This window comes from Octodon degus, unplaced genomic scaffold (assembly GCF_000260255.1).
Source record: "Octodon degus isolate 3935 unplaced genomic scaffold, OctDeg1.0 scaffold00119, whole genome shotgun sequence".
Taxonomy (NCBI): Eukaryota; Metazoa; Chordata; class Mammalia; order Rodentia; family Octodontidae; genus Octodon; species Octodon degus.
This window is the reverse complement of record NW_004524695.1, coordinates 6691235-6711478: the sequence shown is the minus strand read 5'-3', so window position 1 is coordinate 6711478 and position 20244 is coordinate 6691235. Positions and strand designations below refer to the sequence as shown.

Below are 20244 nucleotides of genomic sequence, written 5' to 3'. Positions count from 1 at the left end.
CTACATCTAGAAAAAAGGTACAGGAAGCACTAAATTTGGGAACTTAAAAGAAGGTTGGTGGGTATCACTGATAAAGTTGATTGTATAACCTCATGTTTACATGTAGGTTCTATCTCACATAGAGCCTCTGTCAGAGCTGATCACTGTTGTAAACCTTTGACAGCAAAGGAAATGATTCCATTGTCTGGCCACCTAGGCTGTTAAAAATGCTCCCTCAAGGCCTTTGGTTTTGTTTGGTTTTGTCTGAAAGGGAACTTACACATGAGTATAAGGAAAAGTGGTCATCAGCATTTGCAGTGCTCGGAGGATGGAATATGAAAGCAATTCGTCAAGTTCAGTAAGATGGAGATTGCAGATGTTCAGCTGCTCAGGAATCTAGGAGGTTCACCAAATGTATGTCCTGCCTCATCTTCAAACCTTGCTACAGCCCACATATACTGCAGGGCTTAGCATGCATTTACATTTAAATACCCTTTCACCTCTGTCTTCTGTGCCTAGGGCTAATGATGAAGGTGACTTAAAGGTTCATTGTGTGATTCTGGGAGAAATGTTTGCTGCACTCACTGTACTTTGACCACCCTCATTCCAAGTTCATCACACAACTTGTTTAACATGTTTACTCTTTAAACACTTGGAGAATTAACAGGCAGTTGCATGACTGAGATGTTTGTTTTAACAGGCTGAAAAGTGGGAGATAATTTAGACATGTACTATGATGCAATAGGAAAATACCTAATTATTCCATTTTTGGCTCAGGGTTTGGTTTCAGTTAAAACTGATGATAGCAAAGCTCAACATGTTTTGCAGAGTAGTGGACGTAACATTGCCTGTACGGGAAGCTAGTTCACCAGGATTGATGGCCTTGTCTTAGTTGCTTTCACATGAACACTTCCACAGTGCTTTAGCTTTAGGACTAACGGATCTCTATGGTCAGCAGTTTGAGTGAATCTGTAAGGCTATAAAGGATCATATTTGTTTCAAATTGTCCAGAAACCAGCTTGCAATATTAGAATGCACTGAAGATAAAGATCCTTCAAACATGGCAGCTAGTTAATATTCTTGTGACTGGTATGTTCATCCCATTGTGTCAGGCTATGTTATGATTCAGGTTCTCATTGAGCAAGTAGAAGGAGGAGGGGCTTTGCTGGGCAGTTAATTGTTCATTTGATTTTAGTTTAAGGAACTATTGGCTGAAGTAGATATGGTCAAGTATACAGAGTCTAGAAGTCTAAATCAGGAAACTTTATTTTCTATAAAAAGGGTGATAGAAACAGATGGTAATGTAGTGTTTCAAGACCATATAGTCGCTGTTGTAACTTCTCAGTTCTGCTGCAGTAAGGTGAAAGCAGACAGATAACATAAATGAGCCCGGTTGTTTTTCAATAAAACTTTATTTACAAAAATAAAAATTGAGGGGGGCCAGGGAGATAGCTCAGTGGAATAAAGGCTTGCTTGGCAAGTGCAGGGTCCTGAGTTCAATCCCTGGTACTACCAAAAAAAAAAAAAAAATGAAATTGGGCTAGATCAGTCATAACTTGCTAGCCCTTGTTCTGGATTCCAGAAGATATGTCACTGGACCTACAACTGGCTTCAGAGGAACAATAACAGTAGTTTCCAGAACACTGGATAAACATATATAACTTTCAGTATGCATAGCTAAGATGTCCCTGTACTTGTATATAATAATTTATTTTCAGAAAAAGGTTTTTGGTCCCCTGCAAGTTTCACTGGGGGCTAATCTGCATACTTACTTACTTATATCCCACTTCCTTCCCTCCCCAAATTATCAGAAGTAGTTTATGAGAAAATGCATATATGGGACTGTGGGTATCAATTTGTCGTAGAACACATGCTTATTATATGTGAGGATTTGGGTTCAATCTCAAAAAAAAAAAAAAAGGAAAAACAGAATAAAAAAACCAAAAAAGTCTGTCAAAATACTGACATAAAATCAAAACCCACATAAAAAGTTCACAGAAAGCAAGTTCTGAACATTCCTTACCCACCTGCCAATTCAAGCTCATAGTTCAACCATTTCTGAAATTGATGAATGTTTGGAACACTCCCTAGGTTGAATATGGATTTGCTGCCTAAGATTTCATCTTCTGTAGCATAATTTCCTTTCTGGGGGGAAAAAAAATTCTCCAGTGTGTTATATCAAGTCTCCTACAAAAGAAAGAGAATTCATCATTTCTCTTCTGATTGAAGTGTAAGCCAACTAAGTGGGTGTGAGGAGAAGAAATAGAAAATTATAAGCTAATGAAAACTTTGATGGTCAAATGAGTTACTCAAAACAAAATCCAAGGCTTACAAGACTACAGTTTCATTAGCCAAAGAGACTATTTTCAGTTGTTTTAAAGATGTATCTCTGCTCTCCATGAAAAAGGAGAGTTATTTTTTAGTTCAGCAGTCAGAAGCTGGTCAGAAGCACCACTCCCTGGGGAACTGAAGTTTACAATGTGGCAGGAGGGCCAAGTGATTTTATAAACTGGCCATGGGATTGTGATCCCAAAGTTTGTTCTCAAATAGAGACAGTGGTCTTTGAAAAAACTGAAATTGTATACAAGTAGCTTTAACATAAGACCCTACTTATCATCCAGCTGCTTAGCTAAGTAGGTACAAAATTATATAAACCTGAGGTAGTGGATCCCCGCAAGTCTCTGGCTTGAAGAGGGTATGTTGGACATATCCATGAGGACATTGGAAGAAGTAAGGAATGCTCCCCTGGGCCACATGGAAACCAGGCAAAGATTCATTCACAAGTGAAAACTGAAGAAGCCTGGTGGTTCCAAAAGCAAGATAGAAACAGTGCTAAGCACAAATAGACCATTTGCATAACAAGATTTGAAGATGAAGTACTGGGCTAATTGTATGATAGACAAAAAACTAATTATAATAAATAAATTCTGTAATCAGCTGCTGAGAAAATTGTTCTTTATTCTAAAAATGTTTCATCTGTTCTGTAAATTTAAAAGTGTTCTAACCTTTAAATGGAAGAAAAAAATTCCTAAGAAATTACATCTTAAGCTACCATTCCTTCTCCTGCTCACTCTGGTCGAGAGGGCAAATTGGAATGCTGGCCATCTTTCACAATAATAAGCATACACACTGTTTGATCCTGCACCTGTACTTGCATAATTTATCCTTTGAAGAAAAGCAAACTCTCAGGCTGGCAAGGATATTTGTGCAAAGACTATCATATTTAAAAATCAAAATGAACCATAGAAAAAGGATTTCTAAAGTTTTTAAATTTGAAAACTCTTGGTGAGGGCTTGCAAACCTGTTTACACAAGCATGAAGTTTGGCAAGGATAAACTATAAAGGAGAGAAAAGTAATTTTCCAAACAATATATACTGAAAAATTTGTCACCCGGGGCTGGGGAGATGGCTCAGTGGAATAAGTGCTTTGCTGGCAAGCACAAGGGCCTGAGTTCAATCCCCGGTTCCACAAAAAAAAAAAAAAAAAAAAAAAATTGTCAACCAAAGACAAGAGAGCTTTTCCTTGATTCATACAGGAATCAGGAATCAGCAATGTGCAGTGGACACCAGTTTAATGCTGAACACCATCGGTCACATCTGCAGTTTGACACTGACTTACGTTATGCACCATCAGTCGGCTCTGAGGGTTGCTGCTCTCTGTTGCTAATCTTCATTCGTTGTTGGTCTCTGGAGCTCTTCAAGGATAACAGCTCCTAGTATTTATTGATCTTTCTTTCAAAGGGCCTCTCTGTCCACAGTACTCAGGATAAGAATCCTGAGTAGATTGAGAGGATGTTCCAAGCCCACACACCTGAAAACTATATCATGAGCAGATTTGCTGAACCATTGGAGCAAATCTTGATTGTAATAGGATATATGTGGTAGCAAAGGAATGTCAGTATACCAGAGAGAGTTCTCCTAGACCAACCAAGACATGCAACAGGAGCAGGGCTTAGGTAGCTGCACAGGCCAGTGATTGGTCCATGTGTAGCTCTATGATTGGTTTAAATTCAGGCTTGCATGATTGATCCAAGTGCAAGTCTGTGGTTGGCCTTTGCAGATCCAGGGTGTCCAAGATAGCCCAAGCTGTTATGACAGCAATGGTTCAAACAAATATCAGGCAGAAGGCAGCTGTTGATTGGAAGCTATTATATTTTCATGAAAAATGGCAGAACTGAAACCCAAGAATATTCAGGAGGGCCAAGTGCTCATCACAGTCTAGTAGGGCTTGGGGAGATCAGAGATATTAATAATAGGCCTGGATCCCTCTTTGATCTCTGACCCATTAGGGTTTTTTTCTCACTGTTTCTTCAAAGATGTGACAGCTTCTGGAGCCGCAGGAGTGTGAGAGGTATGCATAGCTACAGCTGAGCTGCATCTCCTGTCAGAGCAGCCTAGAAAGCAGCCACGAAGCCAACCTGAGAGGACACTGAGGCAGGCTGTCCCAGTCCATCCTTGTCTGAGGAACAGAGTGGGAGCAGAAGAAGCAGGGATGGGGGTTGACAACCCTTGGCCAAACAGTGCCCCTCCTGTAATTGGAAAAAAGCCTGGAGAGTCAGGCGCTTCTTATCTGTCTCAGAATAATGCCTTTCTTTCAAAGTAATAATCAGTTATATGCATGTGTGTGCCTAGAAGATTTGGAGCCATACACAGAATTGTTCATAGTTGTTATGGGGAAGGGACAGAGTATAGTGGTTAGAAAACAAGCCACTAATTCAACCATTAGTTACTGAGTGCCTACTGTGTGAAAAACACATCCTACAAGGCACATGGTCATGTAGCAGTGACAGAACAATGGTGTCCTCACAGCTGCAGGCTCAAGCCAGCTGTGCCCAGGAGCCTGAAGGCTCGCATAAATACATGCACGTTAGTGCCAGCTTTAAGTAACAGCAACTAGTGTAACAGTAATATTGAAAATGCCCTAAATGTGTACTGAGTCTCTTCATTTTAGTGTCTGAACTATGCATTTTGAAACAGTTTTTAAACTATGTAGTTTGCCTGGCTGTGCCATGGCAGTGACTTGCATAACCACCAAGTGACTTGGTTTTTATTTGCACCCAACCAGGCTCACTAAATAAATTTTTTTGTAGGTAAACTTGCAAAAAGTTGGTGAATATCTATTTCAAAAAAACTTATTACAGTAAAAGCCACATTTCCATGAATTCCCCTCAAAATGCAGTCCTACCTTGGTTCACGAACTTCATTTGTTCTACAGTTTTGACAAAGATGGCACACATTTGTGTTTGTGTGAGAAACATGGCTGCAGCCCTGTTGGTTACCGAATGCAGAGTTGACAGACAACCTAAATTTTCCCAAATGCTTATTTGTGAACCAGTCTATTTGCAAACAAAAGCATTTATGGACCAAGGTACTATACTGTACTCCTCCTTGCTTTGAAGAAACTTATCCCATCATTCTTGACACTTTCTGAAGCATTCCTGAAAGTCCTCTTTCCTGGATGTCTTTAGTTGTGTTGTTGTGACTATCTCAGTGTCCTGAATTGATTCAGAACATTTACCTTTAATGGTCCTTTGTCTTGGCAAGGACCAGAAGCAACACTGCCAGATTCAGTGCATCAGGTAGGTGAAGACATACTGTAATATTTTTACAAGCCCATCTTTCTGTTGGATAGCACTTAGCAGCAGTATTCACCATATTTTTTTTATCATGCCTGTGTTTGAGCATAAATGTATTTGAAGTAAGAGAGTATTTTGAGGGTGGTTAATGCAATGTGTCTTTTACTATAATCAGTTTTTAAATTTAGACATTGACTGTATTTCTTTTACTAGCTATCAACTCAAATGTTTTGTTTTCCTTCCACAGAAAAAGCAAAGAACAAAAGATCTATCTCAGATATTTCATTCTTACAATCCATATGATCACAAGGTAAGAGAAAAGTTTTATTCATATATTGGGTCTTACAGTTTTTGATGATGATTAGTATTTTCATTAGAAAACATTCTAGGACTAGTATTTAGTTAAATACCTTCTACACTAATGTCTAATCAATATGTGGTGATTTTAGAGTACATTTACCAATTAATTTATATTTTAATTATCCCTCAAAAGCAGAAATTTGTATTTAGCTAAAGCCGTTATATTTTATTCACATGAAAATCTAGTTTCAGGGGCTGGGTTGTAGTTCATCAGCAGAGCCCTTGCTAGTATGTGTGAGCCCATGTGCTCTACCCCCAGGATCTCCAACAGAAGTTGCCTACTGTCACTAAAAGCTCAAGACTTGGGAGTGGAGGGTTGTTGTTACTGCTGTTGCTGCTATTGATAAAGTTGTTGTCTTGGATTGGTTTTGCTTTTTCTTTTCAAACATTGTAATTAGCAAAATAGGCTTTTGGCTTGGTAATGATAGTTAAAATGTTGACCTCAAATCTTGATCCTTTTGCTCTGATAGTTATTTTGCCCAAGAAATAATCCTTACAAAACACAGTGCATAGCAGCATATATGAAATATTAACTGACAAAGATTTTACTGAACAGAAGACAGATTATAAGGGCTCCTGTGGACCCATTTTACTACTTTATGAAAGCTCATAGCCGTTCTTGTTTTATTTTATACCCCACATTCTCCAACACCTGTATTTGAAAAATTCTCAGGCATATCTTCACTTATAAGTATTTCACTATATATTTGTAAGCCTTCTATAAAAAGAAACACACATTTAGAGCCATTTTTAAGAAATACTTAACATTTCCACATCTTCGTGGGAAAATAGGATTTCAGGATTTCTAAGACTTATGTTAAATTTTTATGCCATGTAAGGTTCCAATAAATCTGTTAATTCGAGGTGATTTCACAAGCAAACAAAATTTGCACAGTTGAAATGCTAATATAAACTTAAATCTTTATCTATGAATGTACAGACAGACATGTGTTGGGGATTTTTTAACTAGCCAAAATAACTAGTGCGAAAACTACTTTCTTCAGCTGAGAATACAGAGATGTCTGGATTCAGGGAGAAATATGGTGCCAGTTGTTCATGGAAGTTAAGGAATTTGAGTAATTTCTAGTGTTTCTAAGATAACCAATGGACTGAAGCACCAAAAATTTGTAAAAACAGTATTTTGCATGTGATCAATTATGTTCCTTGTGATATGAAATACTGTGCTAAAAATTATTTCAAGTTAGTTTTCAAGCTAAATCACTTACTTTACAGAACAGAGAAATTAGAAAGAGATTGAGAGAGCCAGGAGTGTCTCACAATGCCAAGGGAAGGTGCGTGCTGATAAGTGACACACAGGAAAAGGAATAAGATTGGCCAGATTACCATGGGAATGCTACACTTTTTTTTAGATGAAGGATGTAATTAACATAAATGCAGTAGTGGCTAAAACTAACATGTAACAACAGCAGAAGCTATGACAAATCAGAGGTTTTGCCTGGCTTATCTAAATTTTGCCCACTTGTAGCAAATTTTAACATTCACAAGTCAAGGGAAATTCCATTATTCCTTGAGTAGACCTCCTAGTGAAACATAGCCATTTACACCTCCTAGCAGCTTCCTCTTCATATCCTCATGGCATTCTACCAAAGTCACCTCGAATTACTTTGGCTTCTCTTGTGAAGATTTCATTCCTCTACAAATTAGTCATCAGGCAATGAAGAACTGAATATAAATGCTAGATGGAGTTTTGATCTTTGCCGTCAGATGGGTAATAAGTTGTTGCAAGTAGCTAGACTGCTGGATGAGTGACTTCTTTGACCCTCCTAAGGTTTGGTCCATTAACTTTCTCTTTTACTCTGCATCTGCTCAGCAAAGGAAAGGAGAAGGTTTTATTCTAGGCATCTCCTGGATCCCTAGTATCCTCCTCCCATTTTATAAAACTGCAGTTGGGCAAGTCTAACCATATTACTTTCAGCTTTGTCTTTTGTTGATTAGTGTATGCAAAGATTAGAACCACAGGAATAAAGTAACAGGCACTGTGTTCTGGATCTTAGAATACCCCCCATAATTAAATACTAAAGGGTTATGTAATCACCCAATTATACTCAAACAAATTAGTTTTTTAGTCAGAAATGTCTCAATGTAAAAAGTTTTACAAAATGTAGTTAAAATTGGTTTAAACAACTCATGCTCAGTGAGATTTCTGGAGTGAACTTTAGAAAAATATACACATACATTATAAGTGAAAGCTTACATAAAATAAAATATCAGCTGTTTGGGATTTTCCTTCAAAAATATTCAAAGAGTGGAGTGTAGAGGGTCTGGTAGAGTAAGATGTAGTATATGTTGGTGATTACCAAGCTGAGTGATGAGTTCTGGGGTTCATTCCTTTGTATATTTTTACATGTGATTGAAATTTTCCATAATAGAAAAGATGCAGATTAAAATAAGCTTTGGATTGTTGCTAGCGATAAATGTTCTGATACTCTTTTCTTCTCTGGCTAAATTCTTTTTAGTGTTAATCTTCCCCTTGACCTACATTTATGGTGAAGAAAGAGAGCTCAGCATTTCAGTAGGTTAGTTATTGCTGAGCAAACGCAGAAATGAAATGCCTGTTCTGATGTTGGCATAATTTCCTGGGATTTCATCCCAAATTATAGTGGTCACTTAAATGATAGCCTTGCCTACTGGAATCTGTTAAAACAGTTGTAATTGCCAAGGGCAGTTAGTAGACTGTTTTGTTCTCAGTGAGTCAGTTATATTTAGTCTTCTTTCCTCCTCCCAACAAAGATTGCTCCTGCCTGACCTCAGACACAGGAAAGTCACCAGGTTAAGCAAACGTGTTGTTTGAGTGAGGCCAGGTGCATTTCTTAATCACACCCTGAAGCCATTGTTTAGGTTGTAAATGGTCAGTTGGTTTTCTCTTAAATGCTGTTGCACAAAGCAAATAAACCTCCAAGCAAAGTGTGCACCCAAAGTGAGTCTTAGAAAAATGCCTTATTACACTAAGAAATGTTACTTGAGTCTGAAAGAATTTCACTTGGTTCTGTTGTCTCTCATTCCATGTGAATTTTTTAAAAATTGTTTGTAAGAATTCTTATAATTTTGAAAAAAATTTAAATGACTTGTATGAAAGGCTTTGGGATAAAAAGACTTGGCCAAAGATAATCGAAAATAGCTGGCAATCTGATTGTATTGTATGCAATTCTGTTATTGTAATAAATAGTAAACATATGTTGTATTTTCTAAAAACATACCACACTGACTACCAGGGAGGGTTACAAAGCAAGAGACCTTTTAGGTCATAGAATGTCAGCCTGAGTTTGAGTTTTCCCTTTGGATAAATCAAAGATAAATTAGCATAAAGTATAATTAGGGCATTTTTATTAAAGCCAGGCAAATTAGCATGGGTGGCATGACCTTGGCCTAAAGAAAATATTATTAGGCTATAAAAGATGTATCTTTCTCTTTCTTTTTTCCTGTTAGACTTTGCAAGTTATATATGTTCAGAAGAAAATTTAGGTTTATTAGCACATCACGGATACTTATGAATTGCCAGTGTAAAAGCTTATTACAAAATACGAAGATGGTTGGAAGGAAAAAGAAGATTCTGTTTAGTACTATAACAGTTTTTAACATCTGCAAAGTTGAATAAGTTCCTAAGTACAGTTAATCTGAGTAAATTAATATATGCTGTACTATTGAAACTGTGTCTTTAACCTCTTGTCACTATTATAATTTCTGAATTTTGTGAAAGGAGCTTCTCATTTCTTTAGTAACTCTAGTAGTTTAGTAATTGTATTAACAATATAGACATAAATCACTTGAAAAGAAACATTGTTATATAGCCCCATGTTGGCAAAGTGGGCTTTTCTTCTTTAGGTGAATACAGTTATGCTAACAATTTTTCTACATACCACATCAGCTGAACTGTGAACAAATTTTAATGTGTATACACAGGTATGGTGGACCCATTTCTTAAGTTTGCCCATGAGTAGAAAGAAAACAAACACAAGTATTTTACTCAGCCAGTGATCTTTTGTGCAGCAATCTGTACCATCTAAAACACAGCTTAAGACTTTTCAAGAAAGCCAACTGGACCCAACTATTTGAGTGACTGTAATCCCTACCCCATCACTCCTTCAGTCCCTCATCACCAACAGTCCATTCTCTTGTTTAAATCAAGTTTTACAAACAGAGGTGGCTGGTTGCCCAAACAACAGTCAACCCCAACAGCAGTTAAAAACAAGGTGGTTATTGCTTCAAGAATTTGGAGCTCCAGCAAGAAGTGACAGCAAATCAAATGAAAGCAAGATCAGGCTATAAAACATGCAGGTCATTAACAGAGGAACTCTTAAACGTGCATCTGCCCAAGCCCGCTTAATTTAGCATCCCAAAACCCAGATCTCCCATACATTTTAGTTGTCCCATGGTAAAATAATTAGGAGTAATTTACATCAAGAAACAGATGTTCTGCTTAAAAATAGTAGAGATGTATATATCCTATTTGAAAACATTGGTATTTTAGGAACAAACTGTACTTATTTTGAGAACTCTTAGCAACAGCTAGTTGTTCTTAATAAGGTGTGAGTAAATGAAGTATTGCTATAGAGAATTGTTGGATGAAAAGTAGAAGAATTGCTGAATTGTAGGTAGTCAGGTAGCAGACAGCATATATGTGTGAGCAGACGAGAGGAGGAACAACCAATATTACCCAAAGTTTCTTATGTGTAATTAGATGCTGTAAAATATTAAAGTATTTTATTTTATTTTATTTTATTTTATTTTATTTTATTTTATTTTATTTTATTTTATTTTATTTTATTTTATTTTTTGTGGAACTGGGATTGAACTCAGGTCCTTGTGCTTGCCAGGCAAGCGTTTATTCTACTGAGCCATCTCCCTGGCCCCACTTTTATAATGATTTTTTTATCTTAAGGAAATACTTCTCTAGACATAACAAGTGAAATAATTATAAGTAATATATCAGTACAATTAATTTTAATTGTATTAACTGTGCAAAAAAGATTGATATGCATTTCAGTAATCCACACTTCCTAACACTGCTAGAATAACAGCTTATACAAGTACATCTGAGATTCATGTCTTGAAATTTACAATGAAATGTTGTATAAGAAAATGTAAAATTATATTTTCTGCTGCTTTGAACAGAAGCATACAGCAAAAATCTACATCAAAATTCTCAGGTTGTACTACCATCCTTTCTTCCCTAAAGAGTCTCTATGACATAAAGTTTCATAAATAATGTATTTCATACCCCATGAGCAAAAGGGGGCAGTTTCATTTCAGAAATAATTGATTGGTTTACATGTCTCCATTAATCAGATCTGTCCAGTGACTGCATGGCAAAAGTCACCTCACCCAGCTGTGTCTGTGTGAAGAATGGTGGCCATCTGATTGCATCCTGAGGCAGTCGCAGGATTGTCACTGCTTCAACACATAATGTAGCGGCAGAGTGCTTTGAGTTGTTCTAGAGAAGATGTGAGTCTGGAGTCTCGCCTGTTGGCCCGAGTGAGCTTTGAGCTATTTGCTGTCTGGAAATAGCAAATTCAGTTTTTAATGGATCCAGCACTCTATGATAGCCAGATTTTTATGGCACATGCAGATAAAGAAACAAGTTATTGATTTGGCATGTTTATGCCACGCTTAAAACAGTTCTCTGCAGCAGATTGCCCAAAGCCATTTGTGCACTTAACTCTATTTCCCATCTTTGGCAGATAAAAAATGTTTAAAAAGTAATTTTAGAGATGTTGCTAAATACCAAGAACAATTGGATCGAAGTCTGACTGAGTTTCCCTATTACATGGACACACACCCTCATACAAAGCCATGCCCAGATTATGGCCATGGAATACAGGGAGGGAGTACTGCAGGACATGCTAAACCCATTTCTCAGCTCTACTGCGCAGCCTGTGAATAACTAGCATCAAAATAAGACACTGTAGGGAGTCCTTTGGGTGCCAAATCAGTGCCTCCCTCTCCAGGAGGGCCATGTGATCGTTGCCAGTGGTGCAGACATGGCTCCTCCATTTCCTCCTGCAGCAGGGAACATCTCTAGCCATTCCTTGCTTCCTGATCTGTGCCAACCTGATCAAAAAAGCTTTTCTTCATTTTAACCTTCATCAGCTTGTTGCTTAGGCTGGGTAGCATACTGATCATGTTTCTTGATTCTAACTCTAATATTGTATAGTGTATTTTTCCCTTTTCCTTTTTAGTATGGCATTATTTGACCTTTTTTATATATGTTGGTTTACTTTATTCTGTTATAGTAATGGCAAGGATGGGTAGTGTGATAGTGTGAACAAATGGCAGAGATATTATGCTTTTGAAATGATCTATGCAGGGATCTATAGATGCCAGAATTCTCTTTTGCCTCTTACCCTGAGGACTGACAATGAGAAAGAAATCCAAGCAGACCTTTAGGTGATGGTGATGGTTTAATAAAGCCATCATTTAAAACCTTCCATATACCTGGGAACAGTGGCACATGTCTACAGTTCCAGCACTTTAGCAGGTTGAGATAAGAGGCTCACAAGTTTGAGCCAAGCATGGACAATTTATAAGACCCTATCTCAAAGAATAAAAAAAATGGCTAGAAAATAGTGGAAAGGCTCTGGTTTCAGTCCCTAGTACTGCATTGGGAAGAAAAAAAAAAACCAGAGAAACCCACCATACAACTGGCAGTTTTCGCAATTTCAAATATACATGGAATTCATTTAGCCTTTATACCAGAATTGTAAAGCAAGTGCTCCTATTATTTTATATAAACATATGTTATATAAATTTAGGCATAGAGATGTTAAGTGTTCAAGGTTGTACAGTTGATAAGTTACAGCACAGTCTCATTCAGGAGTCCATGCTCATGACCTCTTTGCTACAAGTGGCTAAAAATCCGCAATGTCCCAGTCTCTATGGATTGGCACATACATCTTTCGGAGTTAAACTGAGCCTTCTTGTATTCCCTCTCTCTACCCCAAGTCGAAGCCTACATGCATGAAAGAGTCATCACTGAGACATAATGCCCAACACTCAAAACCTAAAAAAGGAGGCTCACATTTTAGTTCAGAGTTGAGTGGCTACATGGTTTGGGAGACATGGTGGGAGGACCTGGCCAAGGAAAGGTGCTCCCGTCGTAAGAGCACCAAGTGGGGCAGGGGGCGGGGGGATAAGCATTTCCAGATCACACCCACAGTGACCCACCTCTTCCAACCAGACCTCCTTACCTCCTAAAAGCAGGTCAGCTGTAAGCTCCATAGTCCAATCACCTTCCCAACACATGGGGCTTTTGAGACCATTCTTGATCTAAACCCTAACATTAAGAATGAGAGGCAGTAAGGCCAGAGTGACAGGCTTTCCAGGCATGACCCTAGTATTACACATTGCTATCTTCAGTGCAGTTGCTTAGTTCACAGGTATAAGCATATATAGTTAGTCAGGGTGAGAATCCTACCAATTAACTGCTAATTTCAAAACCCTGCTGAAGGTCACTGCCATACAGTCTGTCAGGTAAATGTTTGTTTTTTTTTTAAAAAAGGGTAATAAATGAAAACAAGAGACAAGGGGGAAAAATGTCATAGGACTATCCTGCTACGTTGCTGTAATGGTTAGATTTCTAAATTTCTGTGTAAAAATATATAACTGTTTACTCCTATTTTTTAATTTTGTTTGTTTGTTTGTTTGTTTTTTGTTTTTGTTTTGTTTTGTTTTGTTTTGTTTTTTTTTTTTTTGGTGGAACCGGGGATTGAACTCGGGTCCTTGCGCTTGCCAGGGAAGCACTTATTCCACTGAGCCATCTACCTGGCTCATTTTTTAATTTTTTAAATTTTTTTCTCCATATTCTGTAGGGGCTTAAAGTTTAACATATCAGTACTTGATGGAAAATACCTGTTCCATGTTATATCTAAGATGTTTGATATTCAGACAGATGGTGAGGTTAAGCTCAACTGCCTACATTGTAGGGTAATAATAATAAGCTTCTCTTCTAGAGAGTTAACAACTTAAGTTTGCAGACCAAAAATTAGAGAAAAAGAAGGGCTGCAAGGACAGCCGACATTTTGGCCCTAGCCTTTCAAGGTCAGTGAGGACTCAGGACATAGGAGAACCTGTACTGTAACATCCTGTAACTCAGTTGTGTCCCAAATTTTCTGATCAAGGAGATTATAGGGCCACAGAGGAACGTGATCAATGATGGAGAGTGTGCCTAAGGAGAGTCACATGGAGGGAAAGTGTTCTGTCACGCTTTCACAGAGAACAAATTGGTCAAGCAATGGCCATGACTCATCCACATGGCCAACACTGACAAAGGATCTACAACTGCAGTACGTGTTTTCAGGATAAATGTTGAGGGCATTTGACTGACCTTGTTAGATACAAAAGGTACATTTTATGTTATATAGGTCTTGCTTTATCTTGGTCTTAACCATCCTACAGAAAAGTATAAAAACAAAATATAAAAAGTAAAGCCATATTAATATGCTGAGCTGTAAAAGGCTTAAGTCAACAACTTCTGACATGGCCAGTCCTATGATAACCCACTACTTTTATGGATTACTGGACTGTATTCAATTATTTTGCTGAATTCATGCACCTGCAGTATCTAAATGGCAATGGAATACCCATCTCTGACAAAACTAAACAAAAAAAGGGGATACAAATGAACAACCATTTTGTATCTGTATATTCAAAATAGGATAGATGTACAGCTACTTTCTCTTAATCCAATGAATAGAAAGATGTACTAGTAGTGTTTGTGGGCAGGATATCATAATTGCATCTTATGCTATGAATAATGACTAAGAAGATGACAATATGCAATGTATTAATTATTGAAACTGTCCTAGTAATTGGTTTTGAAACTGTCTCATTGCTATTTGTATCTCAATAAAATTATTTTTTTAAAAAATGGAATGAGAGGCAGAGTGGTCTCACTCCCTTGTCTGATTCACTTACTTTCTGGGCATGAGGCTAAAACCCCTGGATGCTAACAGATCCCCTCCATTTGCTTGCTTTCCTCCTTGCTCCCCCAGATTGGCAACACAGTGGTCCCAACCAAAGGATTGAGGTTTCTTAGGACCCAAACTTCAGGGGATTCAAAGCCAGAGAAACGAGGGGGCAGGGAGAGGGGAGAGACAGAGACAGAGACAGAGACAGAGAGACACAGAGACAGAGAGGGTGAGGGATGGGAAAGGAGAGGAGGGGAAAGGAAGGGAGGGAGAGAGGGAGGGAGGGAGGGAGGGAGGGAGGACCTAAAACACCAAGTTGAAGAGAAAATCACCTAAGGTCCCAGCACCTGGAGATGGGGAAGTGGTAGCAGGACAGATTAAAAAAGGTGGAAGACCTCCCAGCTGGGTTGATGACCAGCCTTCAGTACAAATTCTGAGCTGCACAAAACTATTCCAGAGGTTCTGTTGACAAAGAAGAGTCAATTCAGTTTTTGCATGGGTAGTAACTCATTGTAGGGTTTTTGTGCAACATTAAGAAGGAATTATTACAGTTAGTATTGGTGACACTTTTAAAATGCATGCCCTTCTCATGAAGTTGGGAAGCTAGAAAGTTTTAGTGTCTGGGAAGAAAATAAGTTAAGTTTGTGACTTCCTTTTAAGGGGAAATAGCAACTTGATGCAGAGCTTGGGAAGTCTCGCAGTTCTTTGCTTAGGAATGCCCTGTTTAGTGGGATATTCCAGCCCTTCTGCCTCTCCACTGAGCACTCCTGAATGTCAGTAAGAGGGAAATCAAAGGTTGCAATCACGTCCTTTGTTAACCTTAAGTATAAAAGTACTGATTTAAAAAATTAATCCCAAGAAAATCTGCATAACTATGGCAGTTCCTGTATTTTCGAATTATTTCTCAATCTGAAAGTGTTTCAGTGTCTACAGTAGTTTGTCATTTACTGCCTCTCAAGTTCACTGTCTTGAGGAGAAAATTAGCAATGGGACAAAGAAGAGCTGCTTTGGACGACAAGCCTAGATGGGACCCACCCATCCCGGGCTGCTCCCATCTTGCTGCCACCACTCACCAGTTCCTGCTTTTCCTCTGTCAGCACTGTGCGCACCCATCTCTTTTCTTCTCATGGTGTCAGGGTCTTGATACATAGCTGCCCCATCACCTATTTTCTTCTGTGTCTCCCTGACTATGCACCACCATGGAAGCACTTCTCTCATTCCCATGTGGATGACAGCTTGGCTGACACACTGCCAAAAGGAAGTGTTAGGCCAGGTATGTGCAGAGCTGCCAGAGTTAGCAAATACACATACAAGACACCCAGTCAAATTTGAACTTCAGATAAACAGTGAATATTTTTTAATATAAGTAGATCCTATATAGCACACTAAAAATGTTCTCTCATTTATGTAAAATTCAAATTTTCCAAATTCAAAAGTTCATTGTTTATCTGAAATTCATTGTTTATCGGAAAGCCATATTTTTTTCGTGTGTCTTGGTTTTATTCTGACAATGTTAGCTGAATGTGTGTTACACATTTCATTGGGGAAAATTTTGATCAGTCTGTAAAAGGGAAAGTATTATCCACAATGGAGTGGAATGAGAAGTGATTTTCTTTCCATCTATCTATCTAACTTACTTACTTTCTTTCTTTCTTTTCTTTCTCTCTCTCTCTTTCTTTCTTTCTTTCTTTCTTTCTTTCTTTCTTTCTTTCTTTCTTTCTTTCTTAGAAGTGATTTTCAAGCCTGCCTTTCTTTTGTTATACATGGGGTTAGGGTTGAAATATTCAAGAAATATTATCAATATTGATGATATTTTAAAGAAATTTTATTACAGTAAAAGACACATTGCCATTAACATTGAAAGTGTTCATACAATATATTCAAGAAAGAAGAATTTTCAACTCCTATCCCCAATAGGTATACTTTCTCAGCAATACATTTTATCATAAAATATGAGTTCTTTGTGGTTGAACTTGTTTTTATTTAGATGTATAGAAAAACATTAATGCTAATGATGCTTTTAAAAAGTCATATAGGTATCCACTGGAGAAATGAGGAAAATATTACTGTTTCTTGCTCTACCTCTCAGTTTAGGGCTGTCGGGTCTTTGTGATTGGTGGAGTATGGGTCTATGGTGTTTGTGGAAGGGCTTCCCAGGGCCCTGCACATTATTAGCAGTGTCTGAAAGGCCCACGTCTGTGCAGCATTCCCAGATGATCACAAGCCTTCAGTACAGATTTTTAGTTGCACGAAACAATTTCCAGGATTCTCTCTATAAAGAATACTAAAACAAAAGTATTTCTTTTTTTTTTTTAACTAAAGTATTTCTATCAGCCAATAATTCATTTCCTAAGTTTTGTTGTTGCTTCAACATTGAGAAAACCTGATAATGACCTTTATGACACTTTTTGTTGTTGCTGATTAATGACAAGTCTCACCCTGTTGACCAGGCTGGTCTCTAACTGCTGGACTCCTGTGGTCCTCCTGCTGCAGCTGACCAGGTAGCTGGGACTCTAGGCATGTGTTTCTATGCTCCCTTCCTGTAGCACTTTTTAAATGTGTACATTGAGACTGTTCTCTTGAAATTGGGAAACTAGAACATTTCAGCATCTGAGACAAACAAGTCACCTTCCTGTAATGCTGTTCATAATTTCCATTTTCAATACTTCTTAAGTGAACATGGATCAAATAAAAGTAAAGGAATTTTAAAGACTTAAGTTCTTTTGGATTTGTCTGTCATTATGTGGTAGGTACATGGGTAAAAAATGAGACTATTACATTTTTAATTACTGGCAAGTACAATTATTATATGTAACACAAAATGCTCTAATTCAATTTAGGTTTCCAGAGAATAATTTTAAAGCTGTTTGTCTTTATTCACTTTCTGAATCAGTGCTTTCTTTTATAATTTAAAATTTTAAGCAGTTGTAGTTGCTGTTCTTATGGTTTGCATCCCTCCTTCATTTCCCATTTCTTATTTCTGTTAATGGCTACAATTTCCTTGTCTCTTTTTCAGCTGGCTTCTATTTCTCTCTTCATATAGGCTGATTATCTTCCTCTATTTATTATTTGTACTCATAATTTTTAATATTTCTCACATATTTTGAATATACTTATTTATTTAGTACTGGGAATTGAACTCAGGACCTTGCACTTGCCAGGCAGGCACTTGTGCCACTGAGCCATATCCCTAGCCCTCCATGCAAATTTTTAGGCTTTTTTACTATTCACCTTCTGTTGTGTTTCTTCTTAAGTGTGGTTTGTGGGTTCTTCAAAACACATCGAGGCCTTATTTCCTTCCATTGGAGATCATAACCTAAAAAATTAGTGCTGATTTATTTGTTCTCCCTGGTAAGATCCCTAAGCTGTAGACTTGGAAAGGCTCCTGGAGTTCATATAATCCCACCTCTGCATTCCAGGGAGGCAAGCAGCACTGTTGTCCATTGGAATTCTTAACTTATCCTTCCAGATCCAGTTGAATTTTATCTGTTTTATATCTTTTCTGATGCACAGAGAATTGTTCTTTCCTCACATTGCCACAGTGACTGGGACGTGTCTTTGTTATCTGACTTGTTATGCTTTTCAAGTTCAACAAATAATTGAGTTTCTTCTTATAAGATAGGCACAGTATCTGGGTAAGATGCCTCTGATCCAATAAGGCAGTGGGTGAGGTGACAACAAACATTACTTTGTAAGTATTTTGTGTTGTTCTTTTTTTATTTGCTGATATTACAATTCATCCTATTACACTATGACTGTCCTGAGGTCTGGAATCATATTTTACTTTTCCTCACTTACACTTCCCCAGCCACCAGGGAAAGATACTGTCTAGAATTTAATGTGCTCCCTATATATACATATTATATTCTTCTTTGGATCTGTATATTATAACTCTGTAAGGAACATTGCCATCATCCCACAGCAAGCAGAAAAGTGAGGCAGTTTTAATTCTCTGTCTTATAATGCCATAATTTATATATGCCTTTAGTTGGTGCTCTGTGAAGAAACATAGTGAGAGTGTGAAGTGTCCCAGTGGTAATGACCATAGTTGAGGGGAGTAGGAGTACTAAGTTTGTTCTATATTTAATTAGAATACAGGTAATATATGCACTTAATTCCATATTCATAAGAGGTGCCATGGTACTCCTCCTATCTTATAGACTGTGGTACCCCTTTCCAGAGGCAACCATTGTATTTGATTTTGTGTTTGTTTCTTGGGTTACTTTATAGAGAATAATACATGCTCTTTAAAATCCAAGTATTAATACTCTAAATTCTTCTGTGTCTTTTTTACTTTACAGTGTATCTTAGAGATTATTTCAATCAGTGCATAAAGAGTTGTCTCATTTATTAAAATATCTGTATATTCTGTACCAGATGTTTACTGTACTTACTGAACTAGACTTTCTTGTGGACCTTTGAGTGGCTTCTGATCTTTTGATCTTACAAACAGTGTTGCACTGCATAATCTCCCAGACATGTTATTTCATGCATGTGTAAATTAACTGTAGGATAGAGTTCTAGAAGTGGAATGTCTGGATATTAGGTGTGTTTGCTTTAAATCATGATAGTTGCTGCTGAATACCCACTCAACAAGATGTTTCAGTCTACATTCCTATCAACAGTATAAGAGAGGACTTGTTTGCCTACATCCTTCCTTACATATTATATCAACTAACTTTTAAAATCCATCCTCATAGGGTAAAAAGGTATTTTATGACAGTTTTATGCTTAGTCTCTCTGTTGGAAATATCCCCTAAATAGAATAATTTAGTCTTTAATTTTATGTAGTGGCTTCAACAGCTCAGGCCTCTAGCTCTTCAGCTGCCCCCTATATGATGGTGGTAAGATACTTTACTTTCCTCCCCTATAAAATGAGACTAGTAGTTTATTTCATACTCTAAATACTATAAATTATAAGAATAGCCATTAAAAAATTTAAATAAAAGAACAGCAATTAATTTATGTAACACTAAGAAAGAAAATAAACACTGCTCATTATAATGAGTTGTCTCAAACTAAGATATATAGGGAAAATGTTGATCTTAGAAGCAATGCAACTGTTCCATTACATGTCTACTATTAGAATGAAATGAAAAATATCTAGAATAGAGCTTACCACTTAGAAAATGCTCAGTAAATGACTTGTTAGTCTTATAATAAAATTTAATTTCTAGAATGCCAGACCCACCACTACTATTCACCATCACTGATATGGTTAGTGTGAAATTAGAGTTATTAGAAAGTAATGATGATGTAATCCACTTGTTTTGTCCTGTTTCCCTCACACCTAATGCAATACCTGGCAAATGGGAAAGGCACCATAGGTGCCTTTCCCATATGTGTGTGTGTGTGTGTGTGTGTGTGTGTGTGTGTAGATGCATTTGCCAGGTATTGCATATATA

The 20244-nt window shown here is 37.4% G+C and overlaps 1 protein-coding gene across 1 annotated transcript in view; it reads left to right on the top strand.

Annotated features, from left to right (window-relative positions):
• Cdkal1 (CDK5 regulatory subunit associated protein 1 like 1) overlaps positions 1-20244 on the top strand; it is a 732899-nt gene that overhangs the window by 613410 nt on the left and 99245 nt on the right. The window contains exon 12 of the mRNA XM_004640150.2: positions 5803-5865. Within this exon, the coding sequence (XP_004640207.2) occupies positions 5803-5865 (63 nt within the window). The remainder of the gene's footprint in view (positions 1-5802; positions 5866-20244) is intronic.